The sequence below is a fragment of the Pogonomyrmex barbatus genome, unplaced genomic scaffold (genome assembly GCF_055798465.1).
Source record: "Pogonomyrmex barbatus isolate J1 unplaced genomic scaffold, ASM5579846v1 scaffold14, whole genome shotgun sequence".
Classification (NCBI taxonomy): domain Eukaryota; kingdom Metazoa; phylum Arthropoda; class Insecta; order Hymenoptera; family Formicidae; genus Pogonomyrmex; species Pogonomyrmex barbatus.
In genome coordinates, this window is record NW_028297110.1 from 61,894 (window position 1) to 80,000 (window position 18,107).

The 18,107-nt window shown below is 30.3% G+C and overlaps 4 protein-coding genes across 5 annotated transcripts in view; all 4 read left to right on the forward strand.

Moving 5' to 3' along the window:
• Positions 1-518: 518 nt before the first annotated feature.
• Positions 519-3,456, forward strand: mRpS5 (mitochondrial ribosomal protein S5). Its single transcript, XM_089072890.1, has 6 exons — positions 519-937; positions 1,070-1,165; positions 1,238-1,588; positions 1,866-2,096; positions 2,358-2,557; positions 3,000-3,456. Exons 1-6 carry the CDS (start codon positions 862-864, stop codon positions 3,381-3,383), a joined length of 1,338 nt encoding a protein of 445 aa, XP_088929016.1. The 5' UTR covers positions 519-861; the 3' UTR covers positions 3,384-3,456.
• A 493-nt stretch (positions 3,457-3,949) lies between these two features.
• Positions 3,950-5,833, forward strand: LOC105424783 (cyclin N-terminal domain-containing protein 1). 2 transcript variants are annotated; one of them, XM_089072891.1, is made up of 5 exons: positions 3,950-4,061; positions 4,493-4,594; positions 4,711-4,985; positions 5,074-5,289; positions 5,357-5,833. In XM_089072891.1, the coding sequence occupies exons 1-5, from the start codon at positions 4,019-4,021 to the stop codon at positions 5,657-5,659; spliced, it is 939 nt and encodes a 312-aa protein (XP_088929017.1). In that variant the 5' UTR covers positions 3,950-4,018; the 3' UTR covers positions 5,660-5,833. The 2 variants fall into 2 exon arrangements, with proteins under 2 accessions (XP_088929017.1, XP_011633502.2); XM_011635200.3 differs by having other exon boundaries at positions 3,954-4,061; positions 5,387-5,833.
• An 871-nt stretch (positions 5,834-6,704) lies between these two features.
• LOC105424909 (protein OPI10 homolog) lies at positions 6,705-8,632 on the forward strand. Its single transcript, XM_089072892.1, has 3 exons — positions 6,705-6,890; positions 7,604-7,733; positions 7,821-8,632. Exons 1-3 carry the CDS (start codon positions 6,861-6,863, stop codon positions 8,249-8,251), a joined length of 591 nt encoding a protein of 196 aa, XP_088929018.1. The 5' UTR covers positions 6,705-6,860; the 3' UTR covers positions 8,252-8,632.
• A 1,198-nt stretch (positions 8,633-9,830) lies between these two features.
• Positions 9,831-18,107, forward strand: part of LOC105424785 (phosphatidylinositol-3,5-bisphosphate 3-phosphatase MTMR3) — an 8,902-nt gene continuing 625 nt past the window's right edge. Inside the window, exons 1-15 of the mRNA XM_011635203.3 lie at positions 9,831-10,349; positions 12,131-12,448; positions 12,710-12,896; positions 12,986-13,164; positions 13,269-13,464; positions 13,953-14,143; positions 14,308-14,503; positions 14,649-14,834; positions 14,916-15,080; positions 15,254-15,504; positions 15,756-15,995; positions 16,086-16,371; positions 16,551-16,652; positions 16,767-16,951; positions 17,833-18,107. The exon at positions 17,833-18,107 is cut by the window's right edge and continues 625 nt beyond it. Of these exons, the coding sequence (XP_011633505.1) occupies positions 12,141-12,448; positions 12,710-12,896; positions 12,986-13,164; positions 13,269-13,464; positions 13,953-14,143; positions 14,308-14,503; positions 14,649-14,834; positions 14,916-15,080; positions 15,254-15,504; positions 15,756-15,995; positions 16,086-16,371; positions 16,551-16,652; positions 16,767-16,951; positions 17,833-18,107 (2,947 nt within the window). The 5' untranslated portion in view covers positions 9,831-10,349; positions 12,131-12,140. The remainder of the gene's footprint in view (positions 10,350-12,130; positions 12,449-12,709; positions 12,897-12,985; positions 13,165-13,268; positions 13,465-13,952; positions 14,144-14,307; positions 14,504-14,648; positions 14,835-14,915; positions 15,081-15,253; positions 15,505-15,755; positions 15,996-16,085; positions 16,372-16,550; positions 16,653-16,766; positions 16,952-17,832) is intronic.

Sequence of the window (18,107 nt, forward strand, 5' to 3'; positions counted from 1 at the left end):
TTTCACGTGAAATTTTTCACTTTTCATTCTTCACTTTTTACTTTTCATTTTTCACGTATTGACATTTTGCGTGAAACTTTTCACGTATAACAATTATGTATGTAGCTTGAATGCGTGGAAAGTGAAATCATGAAATCATAGTTTCATAGGTTTTATAGGAAAATTATTTTATTGGTACAGTATTATATACACCTTTCAATGATCGATTGTATATGTACACTTCGAATCGTACATCCGACGCAGCTCTAGGGCTGTTGACTGTTCCATTTAGTAACACAAGTATTGTTCTATCTTTCTTGACTTTCAATAATTAACAAGGACAAAATGATACTTGTATCGACTTGTGTCACTAAATGGAAAGCACCCCTAATCTTCTCTAATTCCGAAGCATATTTATTAATTCCCTAGATTTTCGCCTTTCCGCCACCAAGGTACATAACGAAAAAATTCACGTGAAAAATTTCACATTTTCATGTTTGAGAGAGTTATATGATCCCGCAAAATCGTAATGATCGTACATGATCGTAAGTTCACGTGAAACTTTTCACTTTTCACGTTTCCGCCCTAGGGGAAAAGTTACATGATCGACTCCCTGGTACTTCTGTATTGAGACGTAATCTGTACGAGTTTGTTTGGATAATTTTTTTCTGGCTATTGATTGTGAACGGATATTCAGAGAGGAGTGACGACGAATAACGAGTTGTCCCGATAATACATCTTTAAAATATGGATTGCTGATGACACTAATTTTTTTTTCGCATAAGCAATACGAAAGACAAAAGATACAATTCAGTAACCTCGAGAGTGGGGTTCTGTCTTTTAACTTTCTCGTTATCATTTATTCTATCAAGCGAATTGAAAATGGCCTCGACTCGAATATTACATATTTCGAAAATTTTGCAAAAATTGACAAGGACTATTCCTTCTGTAAGCAATGGTACGGACACGCAAACAAAACATCATTTCTATACAGAGTATCATATGATTTGCACAAATATTTAATTCAAGTTAATTTTTAGTATGATTTATTTGTGAATGTATGTTAAGGAGGTTATAATATTTCTTTCAGATGCGCGTAATGTGTGTACTGTCAGTCACTTACATTTGTTGAAAACACATATTCCTCTGATATGTAATACGAAAAATTCGACATTTTTTGTAAACAGTAAGTGAAATTTTAGTATAAAATTTTGAATAAACTCGTAAAAAATAATTGGTATTTTATCGCATTCTTCAGAATCTGCAGATGAACTATGGAAAGCTGTGACGACTGTTAGTAATGCAGGAAGACGTAGAGGTAGAGCGAAGGGATTAGCAAGAAAAAGGGATTTAAATAGAGGTCAAATTATTGGTGTAGGAAAAATTCCAATACAATTTCCTGGTCTTAATACTCCTGTATTTAGAGGAAAAGAACTTGTTCAACAGCAAAAGTTACCTTTAGATCTTAAAAGAGAGGAAAAATTTGCAAAACTACAGCAAAAGTATCAGATTAAACCAAAACGGATCAAATTGTCACCATTGGAACGTGGTTGGACAAGCGCTCAAATGGGTGGCAGAAAGATTGGACCACCTGATTCTGTTGGAGAAGGTTTTTAATATATATGTAATAGCTGTTTTATATATATATATATATATATATATATATATGTACACACACACACACATACACACATCTATGTATATATGTATATGTATACATTTCTTACACAGTGCATGGTATATGTGTATGCATGTAAAATTATATTGTAGTCAATGTGATGATAAAAATTACATAATTTGGATGTATGAATACTCTAATAATTTCCTTCTTTATAATTTATAATAGTGATAACAAAGTCTTGTACTGCAATATACCTATCTTTCAGATACCTTTGATGGTTTTGAAACTTGGATTTTGGAAAGCAAATTAGTCAGCTGCATGACTGGTAATTTGGGACGCAAGAGTCGCATCAGTGTATTTGTTGTAACAGGAAATGGCAATGGTTTGGCTGGGTTTGCACTAGCTAAAGCACCTGTACAAAAAGCAGCTTTAAAGACGGCCAAGAATAGAGCAGGTCTAAGATTAATGTATATACCTAGATACAAAGAGCATACTGGTAAGAAATAATGTAATCATGTGATATGCTATTGGCATCTCGCTTGTTTTCTTGATTTAATTCTGTGAGAATTTAATCCTGTAACAATAGAGATGATGGTTTTTTAATAAGGTCTGTTCTTTTTAGCTGAACTGATTGCATTAGTTCAGAGTTTATCTTTCTTCTTCCAGTGTAAGAAAGATAAACTATGAACTAGTACAACTAGTTCAGCCAGAAAGACCAGGCCTTTAGTATACTGTTGATTCAGTATGATTATTTTAGTGTTGCACGACTTTTTCACTCAGTTTGGAAACACAAAGATATTCGTGAAGAAAATGTATGAAGGATATGGGCTTGTTTGCCATCGTGCGATAAAAGCGTGTTGCGAAGCAATTGGCATTAAAGATATGTATGCCAAAGTAGAAGGAGCGAAAAATGTAAAGCATATTATAAAGGCTTTCTTCATTGGTTTATTGCAACAGGTATGTATCATACAGGATGTTTCGAATGGATTTTTGTCATTCGTCGTTTTAATTTATATTAGATAGATAGGAAATTTCAATTGACAAAAAAACATGGAGATTGTTTTAACATTAAAGATTAATTATTAGTGATGTTATAAATAACAGACGATAGATTACGAGCTTGTTCAATCAAGTCTTTTAGAAATATAGGAATGTAGATAATAGAATTTAGTCTCATTTATTTATTAATACTAAGTGAAGAATTGATAGAACCTCGATTATTATTATCCAAGATATTAAGGATTGTAATAACGAAATGTAAAGTAGAAATTGCTCATCTTTCATTAAAATTATAAGCGTTATGAGAAGCGTTACGAGATATGAGAAGAAAAAGTTACTTGTCAAAAATTATCGCACCATGCTATAAATGAATTCGAAAATAAAATTGGAATGTTTGCAGAAATCGTATCAACAATTAGCGGACGAAAAGCAATTGCACTTGGTTGAGTTTAAATCGGAAAATGGAAACTATCCAGTAGTGATTGCTTCGCCATCACAAGTTAGAAAGCCGAAAGAAGTAGCGACCCATGAAATTCTTGATTTTACTCAATATGTATTGGGTGGCAAAGTAATATTGCAAAAAAAGAAATATCCACCATTTTATACTAGACTTCCGTCTTGGAAAAGAAAATTGGTAAAACTGGAACGATTGAGACACTTTGATGAAACAAGGATAAAATTAATAGCGGAATATGGAGGGTTGCACAGTTTCCTAACTGAAAAATATCCAGAGGCAAAGTTTCAAAAACGAAAGCGAAATGAAAATAATGAAACAGAGGATTAGAAAGTGTATTCAACGTTGTACTTTATACATAATGTGTAAATATAAATAAAATCCTCATAATTACAAAAAAAAACATGGACATTTCTAAACTGAAACAACATCGTGTCGCATTGCTCGCATTGTATTTCACATTGCAATTTTTTGATAATTGTCAATAATGTACACCGTTAGATCAGGTGATAAACGTAGAGAGAAGTCTGAAAACGGCTATCGCGACTTTTTCTTGTGAGACCATTAAAATCCTCTGCACGTTACCGCTAATACATCCATTTTCAAATTTAGAACTACATAATTACATCCATTTTCCGATGCTGTCGATAAAATCGCTTTCTGGCATATACCTGTGCTGCGCCCACAATTCATGAATCAAGAATATGTTTATATGGTTATGCACCTTCGTGTAATTTTTTTATTGTCTTTCCAAAGTCCAAAATAAAAAAATTATTATGCGAAGATGCATAATTACATAAGCATATTCTTGATACGTCGTCCCTCTGTTTTTAAATCCGTGGTGAAAAGGAATCTTAAAAAGATACTACTCTATCTATCTCTATATTCTTACATCCATGACATTTTATGACATTTTATGACATTTCATAATGGCGCGTAGTAATTTGTTAATATAGATTAGATAGATGGCCATAACTATTAGAATGGATCTAGACACAGCTTATATTGGTAATTAGATTTATTCATTTGAAACAACTTTAGACTGTTTTTATTCATTACTAAGAAAATAAATACATTATGTCGTGTGATGAATATGTTACATACGAATGCTTTTTCTATGCATAGTTTAACTGATATATCAACATTCACATTAAAAATTTTCAAAAAATGTGAACAAGTATAAATGGCGATTCAATGTAACATTAGACGAGTTTTTTTTTCAATTCGTCGATTGATTAATCGCATAATGTGCAAATACTGCTTTTATAAAGCAAAGTTGCGTTTGCGCGTAATGCGATTTATTAATCGATGAATTAAAAAACTCACCTATTATCTATACGATAGGACGGGAGATTTTAATCTAATTGTAAAAGATTAAAAATTGTTCGAGAACTTATTGTAATAATTGGCTATATTTTGGATATCGTTAAATTTGCTAGAACCATTAATCGACGATTGGATGGAATATCTTCAACAAATGATGAAAGAACAGGAACAAGAGCAATTTTTCGACGCAACTGATTTTGCTATGCCATTTGCAGGTAGCTAAAGAGAATACTAGTCAAATGTATACGCTGTAGAGATATTATATGATGTTAATTTTGATAACTTGGAACAATACTTGGTCGCAATAATGAATTTTGGAAATTATAATCAGCAATTCCAGCATCTACTATCAAAGCTGCCTTCAAAATAGCAAAATATCTTGAATTGGATTCAAATGTTAAGTATATGGCCATTCAGTTGTATGATAGATTCATGTGCAAATATTTCTGGGAGCTTTATAAGACTGAGATCGCAAATGATCCATCTGAAGCGTCTTGGTTTAGAATTTGCAAGAAAACTTCTAATCATACCAAATTATATCTAATGTCATGTTTTCAATTGGCATGCAAAATGGATTCTCATTCCAATAGTTTGGGAATATCGCAAGTACATTAAAAAATAATCTTTATGCTCTTATTGTGAAAATAAAAATATGATAAGTTTTAACAGATAGTTATGCCACCTGTTTTACTAGATTCTTAATATTTTATATCTGATTGATAAAGAATCTGAATATACACGAAATGTGATCTCTTCTTCGGAAATTAAAGTTTTCCAAACGGTAGGATTTAAAATGCCCTTTTGTACACCATTGCATTGCATTCAAGTTCTTCTGGCTGCAACAGGTCTTAGAGAAACGCCAAATACATTTAATATTTCAATGGACTTGTTGGACTTAGCTTATTTAAAGGTTTGAACATTTCAACTTAATATATTTTTTCAGTTTATTTCTTCATGCAATTTATAATTTTCTATAGATATCTCACTCAAGTTGTATACAATTTCAGCATGACAGATTATATTCACAATTTCATTTGTATTATGCACCTAAAGATGCTCGAAACACAGAATATGTAACAAGAAAGCTAATGTCATTGAAATCGAACATGCTTTTCCTAAGTGCAGCAATAGTATTTTGTGCAACCTTCTTTCTATGTTTGGACACAAACGCTTTGGAAGAACGAGTTATTCTAACAAAATTAGCGGAATTATCAGATACAATGGATACTGATATTTTTAATATGGCCAGTACATTGCTCTTGATAGTGACACAAGAATAAAATAACAATATGTATATTAAAAATTATTTCATACATGTAAACGTATGTGCATACACACACATAACAACAGCCATGTGTCGTGATTGAGTAAATATACAATCACTACTATGTATAATCAATGTATCATGTAAATATTTTGTAAAGAAAATTGATTAATATATAATTACATGTAAACACATTTGGTAATTATTTAGAATACGATCTTCACCTCCGATTTTGATAAAATTAGGCTCAATCGACGCGGTTTCATTCAATGATAAAGATGGACGATATGGATATGATTGTCCATCTTTATCATTTACCTCTCTTGCGTCTAGCACGGAAGAGAACCACAAAAACGTGCACATTACCTACGCGAATAAGGGTGTAGCTAAAACACGTCCATGACCACTCTTAGGCTTCTCTCTGATACCATTGTCATTATTGAAAATCTACGTGACGTATATTATATATTTTGAATAAATTTTTTTCGAAGAGACTGTTTTGGAGTGTAGCCTTAGACTGCGTTCCAATATTCACTGCCAGTATTAAAGATCTATAATATACGTGACCTGAACTGTATTTTCAGTACCGACAGTGAATATCGGAACGCAGCCTTAATATATGAGGAGAAATAGGAGAAATAAAAAGTAAATGTAATTCTTCTTCATCAATAATTTAGAGATATCAATAATAAATAGATATATACATTTCAACTGAATCTGCCATTTTATATATTTTCCATTTTGTTGCTCGAACTAAAATCTTAATTTAATAAATTTGCTATGCTCTCTAAATCAATACTGTTTTCGATCGCAGTGGATTTGATTCAATCCGAGATGATCCAATCCAATGGATTAACGATGTTATATACTAGACTCATCCAATCCAGTTTGAATTGGGTTAAATCGTGCAATTGAAAATGCTACAACTAGAAAAGTTCACTCATTAGAGTGCAAGTACAGAGAGTGCAAACAACGTGAGCAAATCTTGTTCCAATTCCATAAAGAGCCAATTGTGATTCATGTTGATATATAGTTCACTGCTGTTCCAAATGGTATCGCTATAGTTTCTCTTGCTAATTTTTAACTTAGGGACTGTATAATACATATTCTATGGTATGTACGTTAGATGTGATAAAAACATATTGTAATTAATCCCTTAATATATTCTGGTATTTTCTGAATGGAATACGAGAAATAATTTAAATACATCTGTAAAAATGCTTGGTATAATTGTAGCTGGACGACTCGTAAGTACAAAAATATTATGTTATGAGCCATTATTCTAAGTGGCGATGAGTCGCGAATTTACATCGATTATGAAATAATCTTTTTTTTTTATATTAATGTGATGTTATTAAAATAGAATATGGTATCTTAGATATTATAATCTTACTATTGTTTTCACTCTGTTTTGTTCTGTATGTATTGTAATAAAGAAAAATTTTAAAAATTAAATTGGATCATACCAATTTTTTTAGGTTACGCTTTTAAGATATGTTTCTATGAATAAAAATTAAAGATATATTCAAAAAAATTTTTTTATAATTAAAGCTTTTGGATCAGCTTAAATTTAATAATTTTTAATAATAGTATTGAATATTTTTAACTGAAATTTTTTAGAATGCAATAACTTTGGATTATTATGAAATTCATTAAACTGAATATATTATGAATTTGTATTCAATTAAAATATAAATGTTGAAATTAAATTCTGATTATAAACAAATCAAGATAAAGTAGCAGACCAACTTTATTTATCAATTGCTCTTATTTCCATTACATAGTTTAGATAATGATGATAAAGACGATATAATTATGGTTATCGTTAAACATAAATATGGTTTAGATTTTAATTTTAGTTATCATCTTAAATTATAATTTATTTATTACAGGTCATTATTATATATTATTGTTAGTATTCTTTTTAAAATTAATTTTTATTAAAATTTTTATTTTTTAGGTTCAAACTGATTTTCAGCAAGTTGGTGAGAATCAGTTTTTGATTACTGTACCTGATGCAGACAATATAAATCATATAGTTGTGTTTCTCACTGGCACTATTCCTTTTCCAGATGGCATGGGAGGTGCAGGTAAGATGAAGAACTTTGTGTACAAACTATAAAGATCAAATTTTTTTATCTATTATAATTTATTAAGTTAATAAATGTTATTTATAGTATATTTTAGTTGGCCTGATCCAAATGCACCACCTAATTGGCAATTCCTTGGATATATTTCCAATGTTAAGCCATCGGCTATTTTCAAAATATCAAATTTGAAAAAAAATCATGAATTTGTAAATAGCAATTTGGGAATTTTTGGAGTTGGCAAGATCTCGCACGTAGCACAGATTGGTGTATCAGTTGAACCATTAGCAGTAATTGAGCAACAAGTAGCTACTGTTACTGCAACTACAACCAATTCTTTTGTAGAATTTGTACAAAAGATGCTGACGAGTTTTGTGAATTATGTGACTAGTTTCACAGTAACACAAGCGCAAATGACACCAAATCCCACTGAGAACTTTGTGCCTCTATCTACATTACAGAGCTGGTATGAAACTTTTGAGAGACGGTTACAACAAAATCCAAACTTCTGGAAATCGTGATCATAATCTTAATCATATATAACATAAAGCTTAGCATCTTATATTAATATAAATTTTACAGTGATATTCAAGTACTGTTATAGCGTTTTGTTATAGTGTAAAATGCTGGATTATTAATATAAAACTATCATTCTTATATTAATAAATATATTAATATATTAATAAATAATATTTAGATTTACATATAAAGATTTTTCAAAATATGCATTTGAAAAATCAATATATATATATCAAGCTTCAACATACCTTAAACAACTTTAATAGAGTATCAACAATATTGAATATTGTACTTAGGTCATTATGCTCTTGATATTTCTAATTTTTTTGTTAAATATGACAAGACAGAAACATTTTTAATAAAAATATATCTTACATTATTAATTCATCGTTATATGTTTTTATTGCAATTACATTTTCATATTTGAAATTGAAAAATATAAACAAATGCTATTGAATTTAATATGTTTAAAATTAAAAAATATTTTGGATTTTAAACCGGTATATTTTATATTAATTTTTAGATTTTAGATTACACAAATTACATTATATATTTTTTAAATCCCATATCTATTGGATTAGCTAGATTATTTATTGTATATAATTTTGTGTTGACACATTTTTTAATAAACCTTCTAAGAAAAACATTAGTCAAACATTATGACAAAAAATTAAAATTTCAACGATTGAATTATAAAATAAAAATAAATCTAATAAAAAATATTTGATTAATAATTTAATTTTCGTGTGTAAGAGATCAATGTAAACGGCATTCCATATAAATATCTTTAATCTCTGTAATCGCTTTAGTGTCGGCCCACAATAAGTATTTAATCTTTAAGTCGTAAGAAATTGACCAATCATAGTTGATTATTCTTTTCATATTCGATTATAATTGGTCAATTTCTTACTTCTTAAAGCTTAAATCACCTATTGTGGACCGACACTTATGATACATATTTAAATTTTGTTTAAAGCTTAAATAATATTGATAAAATCGAGCCTTAACTTTTTATTGCAGCTTTCTAGGCACAGTGTTTTACATACTTGAAAATTTTGAGCGTTCCAAAATCTATAAGAAAAAAGTATTGCAAACTTCTTTCTCATGTCATTTTATTCTTGTCTTCCATCGAATGCTAAACAAAGATAAAATGACTATGTGCACTTGGATGTTATATCAGGAACCCTATTCTTGAAACATATCGCATACGAAAATTCTATAATATATGTCACATAAACTATAGAATTTTCGTATAAATATGTTTCAAAAATAGAGCCCCTAAGTGTCGGTCCACAATAGGTGATTTAAGCTTTAAGAAGTAAGAAATTGATCAATTATAATCGAATATGAAAAGAATAATCGACTATGATTGGTCAATTTCTTACGACTTAAAGATTAAATACTTATTGTGGACCGACACTAACGCATCCCAGAGGACGCAGCGATTGGATGCTGCAATTCCTTTTGATATGCAATTCGTCGATACATTGCGTCCGCAAATTGCTTTTGCGTTCTACAAGCTATGTAAACAGGATCTTAAACGGCCATCGTTTTAATATAGAAACTATAGCAATTGCTAGTAGTCCATATATATAAGATGTATGGTTTTCACATCGATGTATAAGCTCTCTTGGCTTCGAAGATTCATTCGCGGAGGTATCGCTGTGCTGTGTATTATCGCGGTAATTTCGGCCGTGACAAAATTACGTGTCGGTTTTGTAAACGTACGAATTTCGATTTTTAATAACGAGATGACATAAGCAGACCGTGCTACCATGGAACAACCGCCGTAATATGAGCCGATCTTCGCTGTCACCATTAAGCGCTCCTTGTCATTCAACCTATGCTTGCGTTTATCCGTATTCCTGGCATTTCATCGTTGCAGTAATATAGTGACCAGTGGTGTTTGTGAAAATGATACTCCGCATCGCGAAGCAACGTCATTAGTGCGTGTCGTCTTACAGCGTCTATTTTATAGATTTTAGTGTGAAAGAACAGACTGTGAGGAAGAGAAAAGAGAGGCGAGGGAGTGAGAGGGAGACTGATATTTTGAAGATATAAACCGACGTGCACGTTTATTCTGTATCTAACCATTTAGAAGTAAGTAAGAAGCGAGTCTGTGCCTGTGTTTTTACAATATCGTAAACGGTTATGTGCGCTCTCTCTCTCTCTCTCTCTCAAGGTAAAAAAAAAAGAGAGGGCAAATAATTACACGAATGATTACGCGCCGTATATGATGCGCGTCTCAAGGCTGACACATGTCGTCGATCTAGCCCTCAACCTCAAGAGCGAGAGAAAGGCCAAGCGAGTAGGCGGCGTCGCAAGACGCGGAATGGAACAGTAATTCGCGCAGCTGTCACGCGTGCTCAATGTTGCATTGCGTTTCGTTGCGTCGAGTAAAGTTACATCGACATTTTACAGAATTAGTCCTAGATTTGAGATGGCAAATATAATAATGGATTTTTTCGATTGCACCAAATCGTTTGTGTGTGTGTGTGTGTGTGTGTGTGTGTGTGTGTGTGTGTGTGTGTGTGTGTGTGTGTGTGTGTGTGTGTGTGTGTGTGTGTGTGTGTGTGTGTGTGTGTGTGTGTGTGTGATGTATACATATATACATATATACAACAATGTTGTGTGGCGCGTATGTATGTATGTATGTATGTATGTATGTATGTATGTATGTATGTATGTATGTATGTATGTATGTATGTATGTATGTATGTATGTATGTATGTATGTATGTATTAATGTATAAACATATTTAGATAAGAAAAAAGGAAAAAATGGAAATGATACAAGCATGAAAATTGAAAAAAATAGAGCTATTCATTTAATTGCAATTTGTAATAAAATGGAATAATCACTGTGAGTTCCAAAAATAAGCAGAGAATATTGAAACAGATGGATGTTATATTGTTTGTGTAGAGACATTTTAATCTGATAGCAACTTCATAAAAATTTAGAAATTTTCTGTTTGTTTTTTGTTCTAATTTTGTTCAGTTTATTAATAATATCTTATCTTTTAAAAGCATGCAAAAAAAGGATGATCAAAATCGAGAAATATAATCAAAAATTTGGTTTTCAAACGAACATCTAAATAATATCCTAAATAAATCTCTCGCATAGAGACAATAATCATGATCAGTAATCAAATACATTTGAAGACATTTACAACACATTGTAAGATATGGTTGCATATGCCAAAATTTTAAAACAAGTCTAATGATAGAAATAAAAGATGATTGAAAGATAATTACACCAAATACTTGTTATTAGTGGATAAATAAAATGCTGGAACTGAATTTAAGTTATATTTATTCATTTAAAATTTTTGAAATTTCTTTGTGTATATATATTAGAATATATATTATCACCTTGTATAGTTGTTAAGTGTTTAAATACTATTACATATATATAAACAGTTTTTATTAAAGCCGTGATGCACAAATAATTTTAATATTAATATTAATATTATTAATATTTTTTATTTCATGTTGTAGTATTTTATATTATATTATCACAGTATTCTTAAAACATTGATATAAAAAGTTAATACAAAGATATTGAGGTTACAGTCAAGTATACATGTTATTACAAGTTTTGAATGTATATAGAAAAGAGGTTATGCCTTATTCTTGAACATCAGATAATCATTGATAAAGTTTACATTGTTGAAATAAGTTAAATTGTATTACTGATATAAAGAACAATAACACAACAATAGAGATAAAACAATGGTTGTCAGTGATTTTTTATTTGCTTGAAGATTTTACACCTGAAAAATTATATATCTAATTAAAATGTAACGAGGCACAAGTATCAAAGATACTTTTAGAATAGTATATTAGAATAATATATTTAAAATAGTATACTTTTATTTACAGAACATAAAAAATGGAGAGTTCAGAAGAACCAACCAGTTTGCAATCTATATGTCATCTGCATGCTTCAGAACTGTTTCCTAAACATACACACTTTGAGTGTGAGGATGAGACATTGACAATCCCATTTACACTACTGAGTGGAGAGTCAGTTGTGGCATTGGGACGAACAACTGATGGTGTTTTGGCTTTTTCAAATTATAGATTGTATCTACAATTAAGTCAAGCTTGTTACAATATACCTCTGGGTCTTATTGAACAATTGGAAGTGAAAGAAATATTCTATCTACACATTGGATGCAAAGATGCACGGTCTTTAAGGTATTCATAATATATTATTCTTTGTATCCAAATAAATGCATTAAGTTGTTATTACACTTAAATTTGTTAAATATAATTTATGATAAGGTTTTGTGTGTGTATGTGTATGGGTGGATGGGTGGGTGGGTGTGGGTGTGGGTGTGGATGTGGATGTGGATGTGGATGTGGATGAGTAGGTGTGGGTGTAGGTGTGTGGCGGACGCCCGCATGTGCGTGTGTGAGATGATGGCAAATGATATTCTAAAAATACTTATATTTTAGTTGTGCGTTTACTACAAACGAGCACTGTTTGGAATGGTTTAAACGATTGCACAAAGTGACCTATCCGCGAAAAAGTATAGAAGATATATTTGCCTTTGCATATTATGCATGGTCTATAGAAGAAGGCAAAGATTATCCTAGGCTTGGAAAAGATAATAGTTCTTATATTACCACTTTTAATTCAGAGGTAAGTACAGTTTTTAAATTGTAGCTATATTTTTATATCAATTTTTATTATAATAAAATTATAAATGCTTAAATGGAATTTTATTTTAGGTCGAGCGATTGAAATTTAATTTGCATGGTACATGGCGCCTAAGTCAAATAAATAAAGATTATCGGATGTGTCCATCTTATCCTCCTCAGCTTTTGGTTCCTGCTTGTATTTCCGATGAAACCCTCGAATTTGTTGCTAAATTTCGAAGTTCCAGACGAATTCCAGCTGTTGTGTGGAGGTATAATTTTTAATTTTTAATAATATTTATTTTTATTAACATATATATTTATAATATTTATAATAAGCATTGTTTATCTTGTCGTAATAATTACGTATCTTAAGACACGTGAATAACGGCGCCGTAATAGCTCGCAGTAGTCAACCAGAAGTTGGTTGGCTTGGTTGGAGAAGTTCCGAGGACGAAGATCTTTTGAAAGCTCTTGCGGATGCATGTAGCTATGATAAAGGTGAATCTACAATGGTAGATTCGCCTATTACATATTCTGACACTGGTAACGATACTCCGAGTGCTGCCAAAGTAAGAGAATTTTAATTAATTAATTGAATTAAATTTTATGACTACAGTTTTTTTATTCTGTAGCTATATTATATAATTAAAATAATATATCTAAAATAATAATAAATAATATATAAATAAATAAAAATAAATAATATATCTAAAATTTTTTTTGTTTTATATTAATAAATGTATGTATGTGATTCAGTCTGCATATACATATGCTATATTTATAAAAATGAATCTTATAATAATTGATTAATATTTATAACTATTTGTTAAATCACAAATCATACACAAGTTTTTCGAGTTTTTGATATATTTTTTATATTATTAATTTTTTTGTCATACGTAATGATATAACAAAATTAATTTAAGATACAGCACAAAGAGAAACAAAAATTTTTATGCTGTAACAATAAGCCTCAAGAAATTAAAAAAAAATTAGATACAGATATACATAATTTATATACTATTATGTCTATATATAAATAATTTCTATTTTATAGAAAGTTTTAATTGTCGATGCCAGATCGTATACAACCGCTGTAGCTAATCGAGCACGTGGTGGTGGTTGCGAATGCCCGGAATATTATCCGAGCTGCGACATACAATTTATGAATCTGCCGAATATCCATTCAATACGAAAGAGTTTTCATGCTGTACGACAACTTTGCGCATCAGACGCAGATCAACCAAAGTGAGTATCAAAATATTGTCAAAAATCTGTTTTTTAGATGTTAGTTTAGAATCAGTTTTGGCCATTTTTTAATTCTTTAGATTTCTTTTACTGTCCATTTTTGAAATTCTTAATTACTTTATCTTTCCATTCTAATCTTTCCATTAATTCGATTATTTTTATAGTTGGTTAAGTTTATTGGAAGGAACGCGATGGCTGCAGCATATGTCGGGTTTATTGCGGGCGGCAGTCACTGTAGCATCTGCGATTGAAAGAGATGGTCGTCCAGTATTAGTACACTGTAGCGACGGTTGGGATAGAACTCCTCAAATTGTCGCATTAGCTCAGATACTACTTGATCCATACTATCGTACTATGGAGGTATACAATATTTTTAAAAAACAATAGATATAACTAAACAATTTTATATATATTACTTAATAATTTTATATTTTCTAATTTTATATCTTATATTCTAATATATACTTTATATTATATTTTATATTCTAATTTTATTTTATTTTAGGGATTTCAAGTTTTGGTTGAGAGAGAATGGTTAGATTTTGGACATAAGTTCGCCGATCGATGTGGTCAAACAATCGGTTGCGACGATCCTAATGAACGTTGTCCAGTATTTCTTCAGTGGCTTGACTGTGTCCACCAATTAATCTTGCAATTTCAATGTAGTTTTCAAATGTCGTCAGCATATCTAGTAAATATATAAATTACGGTCATTGCTATGTGTTATTAAAGAAATTATTTTTGAATAAATTGTAAATCATTTATATTTTAGGTAAAATTGGCGCAGCATACGTACTCGCAATTGTTCGGTACATTCCTATGTAATACCAGACAGGAGAGGCTGCAGTTAAGAATACGGGAACGTACATTCTCAGTTTGGCGTTTTCTCAATTCGACTGCGTTTGTGAATCATTTGTACTCACCGTTAAAAAATCAAGTATGTTGTAGATTAAATTATATGATTGATGTAATTCCACATATAATATCTTATATGAGAAAACTTTCCAGCAACATCAATTTTCTATTTTAATTTTAATTTTAATTTTAATTTTAATTTTATTTTAATTTTTATTTTAATTTTTTATTTTTTAATTTCTTATGCTATTTTAGGTACTATGGCCGAGTTGCAACGTACGCGATCTTGTTTTGTGGTCAGAAGTATATCTAGGTTCTATGGAATCATCGCTTGGTATGAGAGACGATAAACAAAGGATGACGGTGATAGATATCGAAGGTGGTGAAAATGAAGAACCACAAGGACAAATGACAAAAACGAGATCATATGGTGATCTTATGCATGCTCCTGATCATGCTGCTTACTTGCATCGAAGACGTAGCGATCCGAGTATTTCTATTGAAAAGTATGTAATCAGTGATTCGTGAATTTGTCCAAAAAATCAATGCATTTGTAATTTTTTTATAAATTAGCGAATAAAAAAAGTGAGCAGAAATCAATTGCGCACACATCTTCCTTTAGTTTATATATATATAAAATAAATTTTTTTTCTTGAGCAATTTTCCAGTAATAACAAAAAAAATAAAATATTTTTTATTTAATAATTGATTCTGTTGATTCTATTAGTTTTAAGATTTGTTGTATCTTTTGTCGCAGGAAATTTGATTCTTTAGCACTTGAGACTGAAACAGATCAAATGAGCTTGAAAAATGTGAATGATATCAAGAACCAAACTGTGAATGAAACCTTATCAGAGACTGAAAACAGGACAAAACGAGGTACCATTAATCAAACATCTAATGATTCGCCCGCCAATCCTTCGGTAGATAGTTCCACTGATACTTTGATACCAAACAACGATTCTGTTGTTCCAGTAGTAAATAGAGAGAAAGAAGCGTAAGTGTATTATATTTTTTATATATTTATATAACAATAGATAACAAATAAACTTTTAAATTAATTTGCAAAATTTGTTAAAATTTATAGACCACAAACAAGTTCACGGGATATTGTTTCACCGTGGATTGAGACCGGCACTACTACTGGGCGAATTGTTTGTTCTTCGTGTAATCGTAATCATAACGAGGGTAGTGATGTAAGTGATACTAGCGCTCCATTAATTTCAAGAACTCCTAGTAGCATATGTCCAGCTTCTCCAACCCATCAAGATGTTATATTGGATAATCCTGACTGGCTGGATGATGTTGACGGTCTTCCTGTCATATGTTGTGACATTCAAATGCGAATACAACAAATTATCGTGGAACATAAGGTATTTAAAGTAACAATTATTAACAATTTTTCTATATATTCTATATATTCCTAACATATTTCTTGAGAATATAAATAATACATAATATATTCTCTGATAATATAAATAAGAGAGATGATTCTATTCTCTAAAATCTTTTAATTTATAATCATGTAATTTCTAAAAAATTATTCTTCTAGCTCAAGGAAGAAGCCTTGAGAAAGGAATTACACACGACAAGATTAGCACTAATCAAGCAAGTTTGCAATCACAATGTGGATACTGATCGTATTGATGATATTGTAAGTAGATTTTTTTGGCTTACAGTTTGTTTTTTGACTCTAACTTTGTAAATATTTATCTCATTTTTACATATATGACGATATAATGAAAAATATGTGCTGTCTTATAACTAGGGCTCATTACCTGACTCAGTGGGTAGCGCTGGTGAACATGGAGAATCATTACCATCCGATATGTCTTGGGAAGCTGTAGAGGAACTAGGTCCTGCACCTACACTATGGGTACCTGATCACGCCGTAACTCGATGTATGGGATGTAATACGGAGTTTTGGCTCGGTAGGCGTAAACATCATTGCAGGTATGCATTTTCCCCAGAATAGTAAATGTAACGTTTCTGTTCATGATAGATAGATTTATATACATAATGGAAAAAATGGAAGTTTAATAAAAAAATAACCTTTTGAAACCGAAAAAGAAAATAGTCATTTAATCAATCTTTTTAAAAAAACATGAGAAAATAATGCCTAATATGCCTAATATGTGTTCCTCATTTTATTTATATTTTATTATGCTTTTATATATTAGTAAATCGTTTCATCATTTTTATATAAAAATTTAAGAAACTTTATAGCGCCAATATAATTATCAATAAAATCTGATATGATTATTGTATTTATAAACTATGATATAATTAATATATAAAAATTTTAGCGCACTCTGACTTTTTTATTATACGCATTGTCCTATTTTAATTTTCACATCTAAATCTTGGAAAATATAGAAGATATGGAAAAACGATAAAAGTTATAAGATTTCGAGGGGGCCACATTATTATGATATTGATTTATTTGCAGACGGAGCCACTATACAGATTTTTTTATGGTCGCAATTTTTTTTAAATAGAATTATATTTTTTGTTATGCATTATTCCTTTTTAGTTATTTTGGATATTAAAAAATACAATTCATACGAATTCATAAAAGAATCAATAATTTATAAAATATTTTATGAAATAGTTTATGAAATATTTTATTGTATGACATATTTTGATATAAATTATAAAATATTCCGTTACATAGAACATTTTTAATGAAATTATAATATTTTAGTATTATAAAAAGAAATTTAGTATTAGTATTATAAAAACAAATTTAGCATAATATATAAGACGGAACAATTTTTTTTTTTATTTTTTATCCAACTACATAACTCTTAAACATATTTTTGTATTATACATAGATGCTGTGGCAAGATTTTTTGCGCCGATTGCTCTGAGAACTCCACCCCTTTGCCTAGCGAGCAACTTTATAATCCCGTAAGAGTATGTAGCGACTGTTATGCGCGGCTGCATCACCATCATACAAACTCTTGCCTGTGCAACGCTCGTCATCAGAATATCAAAACAGAGAACGAGATAGAACGAGACTCTTTCGAAACAACATCTTTGCAGCAATCGATAATATGTCAAAGGTCGAGAAAACTGACACTCGCTACAACGAAGGATACCTGTTGTG

Excerpts from the sequence above, each read along its gene's own strand:
- mRpS5 (XM_089072890.1), top strand. The coding sequence starts at position 862 with ATGGCCTCGACTCGAATATTACATATTTCGAAAATTTTGCAAAAATTG. Across the intron at positions 1,166-1,237 it reads TTCGACATTTTTTGTAAACA|AATCTGCAGATGAACTATGG; the intron begins GTAAGTGAAATT and ends CGCATTCTTCAG. Across the intron at positions 2,558-2,999 it reads TCATTGGTTTATTGCAACAG|AAATCGTATCAACAATTAGC; the intron begins GTATGTATCATA and ends GAATGTTTGCAG.
- LOC105424783 (XM_089072891.1), top strand. The coding sequence starts at position 4,019 with ATGGCCATAACTATTAGAATGGATCTAGACACAGCTTATATTG. Across the intron at positions 4,595-4,710 it reads TTTTGCTATGCCATTTGCAG|CAATTCCAGCATCTACTATC; the intron begins GTAGCTAAAGAG and ends AATTATAATCAG. Across the intron at positions 4,986-5,073 it reads ATAGTTTGGGAATATCGCAA|ATTCTTAATATTTTATATCT; the intron begins GTACATTAAAAA and ends CTGTTTTACTAG.
- LOC105424909 (XM_089072892.1), top strand. The coding sequence starts at position 6,861 with ATGCTTGGTATAATTGTAGCTGGACGACTC. Across the intron at positions 6,891-7,603 it reads TAATTGTAGCTGGACGACTC|GTTCAAACTGATTTTCAGCA; the intron begins GTAAGTACAAAA and ends TTTATTTTTTAG. Across the intron at positions 7,734-7,820 it reads AGATGGCATGGGAGGTGCAG|TATATTTTAGTTGGCCTGAT; the intron begins GTAAGATGAAGA and ends TGTTATTTATAG.